Source organism: Penaeus vannamei, chromosome 1 (genome assembly GCF_042767895.1).
Source record: "Penaeus vannamei isolate JL-2024 chromosome 1, ASM4276789v1, whole genome shotgun sequence".
Lineage (NCBI taxonomy): Eukaryota > Metazoa > Arthropoda > Malacostraca > Decapoda > Penaeidae > Penaeus > Penaeus vannamei.
Window position 1 is genome coordinate 11,326,591 of NC_091549.1, and position 2,500 is coordinate 11,329,090.

Below are 2,500 nucleotides of genomic sequence, written 5' to 3' on the forward strand. Positions count from 1 at the left end.
CACACACACACACACATGCACACACACATACACACACACACACACACACACACACACACACACACACACACACACACACACACACACACACACACACACACACACACACACACACACACACACACACACACACACCCACACACACACACACACACACACACACACACACACACACACACACACACACACACACACATACATACATACCACATACACACACACACACACATTAATCTATACTCCCTGATAATCACACTCCCTCTTACACCATTTTTTCCCCTTCTATAATTCAGGTGTTTCACAATATTACATCAGAATGCTGAGGTGCTGTTCTAAAATGTGCTTCTATTAAATTTTGTTTAAACACTGTACCTACATGAATAAATTATTTTTTTCAATGCATTAAAAACAAGGCTAGTGACACCTTGGAATTTAATCAAAATTGTCACACAGACAATTATGTACAATGTACAGTTGTTAATTCAATGATTTTTTAATACAGCATAGCAGAATCTTTTGTCTAGAGTTAATAAGAGTGGTGCATGTAATAACAATAACTTTACAATTATTTGTATATGTAATGAGAAGATGCCAACATATATTCTATCTTGGATAATATGCATAAATACTGGATATGTGCATCTATGCAGTTCTTCATTTCAAATAAATTCTTTGCACTCTTGCACTCCACCAGAAAGCCTGAACATAATAATAATAAAATCAATACAGTGTGAATCAACAGGACTTAATATCATTTCATAAGAACAAATTTATGCAATTCTTTGGGGGGTAAGATTTTTTTCTTTTTTAACTTGTTTACTCATGACTTGAAGGGTGATTTTACACCTATGCATTGCCATAATTTCCATGATTGATTTCACGTCAAGGAATTACCTGGGGATAGACATTTTTGTGAAAGCCTGTGCCTACAACCAGACTAAAGCATGAAATTTTCCTAGAAAAAAAATATGTGAAGGTGTGCATATGGCATGCATGCACTTGCACAGACAAACAAATACACAAACACACACACACACACACACACACACACACACACACACACACACACACACACACACACACACACACACACACACACACACACACACACACACACACACACACACACACACACACACACACACACACACACACACACACACACACACACACACACACACACACACACACACACACACACACACACACACACACACACACACATACGAACAAGTAAATGTGTATTCCTGGGTGCATGTCTACACTAGTCCAATGATATGTAATATTCTAAAATCTGAAGTACGACAACTTCGGGAAAAAAACATGATACAAATCATTCTACATATTGTGATCTGTTTATCACATTAAAAAATTAATTCTTTACTGCCCTGCAAATGACTCTTTCCATTGAGAACAAATGAACATGTTACTGGAACAGGTCAGTCTACTTGCTGAAGCTACAACAAAGAACTGGTATAAAGTTTATACACAGGGGCACCACACAAACACAAATATCTTTGTTCAGCCAGCAGTTGGCGAGTCTCTAAGAATTGTATCAGGGAACACTTTAACACTTTGGATAAATAAATTTGGATAAATGAATAGAATAAGGAGGATGGGGGGAGTGAGAGAAAGAGAAAGAGAGGGGGGGAGAGAGAGAGAGAGAGAGAGAGAGAGAGAGAGAGAGAGAGAGAGAGAGAGAGAGAGAGAGAGAGAGAGAGAGAGAGAGAGAGAGAGAGAGAGAGAGAGAGAGAGAGAGAGAGAATGAAAAAAGCAAAACTTAAGTGTATCTCAAGATTATCAATATGTGTAACTGACCACACTTGAGTTCATAAAGATACTGATACTGATGCAATACCATATCACTGGCACAAAAATAAGAATGAATATAAATGGTAAACTCAGCATCCCCCTCACCCAGGTCAAACTCTTTCAGTGATTTCAGATCAAGTAAATCATATGAAACTCTACGCACAAACAAAAGCAAACCACAGATGCTGCTGACTAAACAGATATTGAAACCAGTTTGATTACACTTTCTTTTATTTATTTTACAGTTTTTCCAATATGTCTTTACAACAATAACTTAAAATCATATGGAATAGCTTTCAGTCTATATGCTTTTTTTTCTACCAAAGTCTATAATAATAACAACAATAACAATAATAACAATAATAGTAATAATAATAATACTATTAATAATAATAATAATAATAATAATAATAATAATAATAACAATAATAATAATAATAACAATAACAATGATAATATTAATATCAATAATAATAATAAAAATAACAATAAAAATAATGAATAGATTAAAGGACAATGCCATAGGGAACATACCCAAGTGACCAGCTTGTCCTCCGACTTGCCCATTCGCTGTCTCCACAACGGCACACACCGTGACTCGTTGCTGATGAAGACGACATGGCACTTGACCAGATCTGATGGCTCGTGACACCGCACATATTCACAAAGTCGCCACACATTTTCCTCG

At 36.2% G+C, this 2,500-nt stretch overlaps 1 protein-coding gene across 14 annotated transcripts in view; it reads right to left on the bottom strand.

Annotated features, from left to right (window-relative positions):
• The window catches only part of tun (N-terminal glutamine amidase tungus), a 46,320-nt gene that overhangs the window by 13,182 nt on the left and 30,638 nt on the right, over window positions 1–2,500 (bottom strand). For all 14 annotated transcript variants that reach the window (XM_070141087.1, XM_070140888.1, XM_070140690.1 and 11 more), the window contains one exon: window positions 2,347–2,500. In XM_070141087.1, coding sequence (XP_069997188.1) covers window positions 2,347–2,500 — 154 coding nt within the window. The remainder of the gene's footprint in view (window positions 1–2,346) is intronic.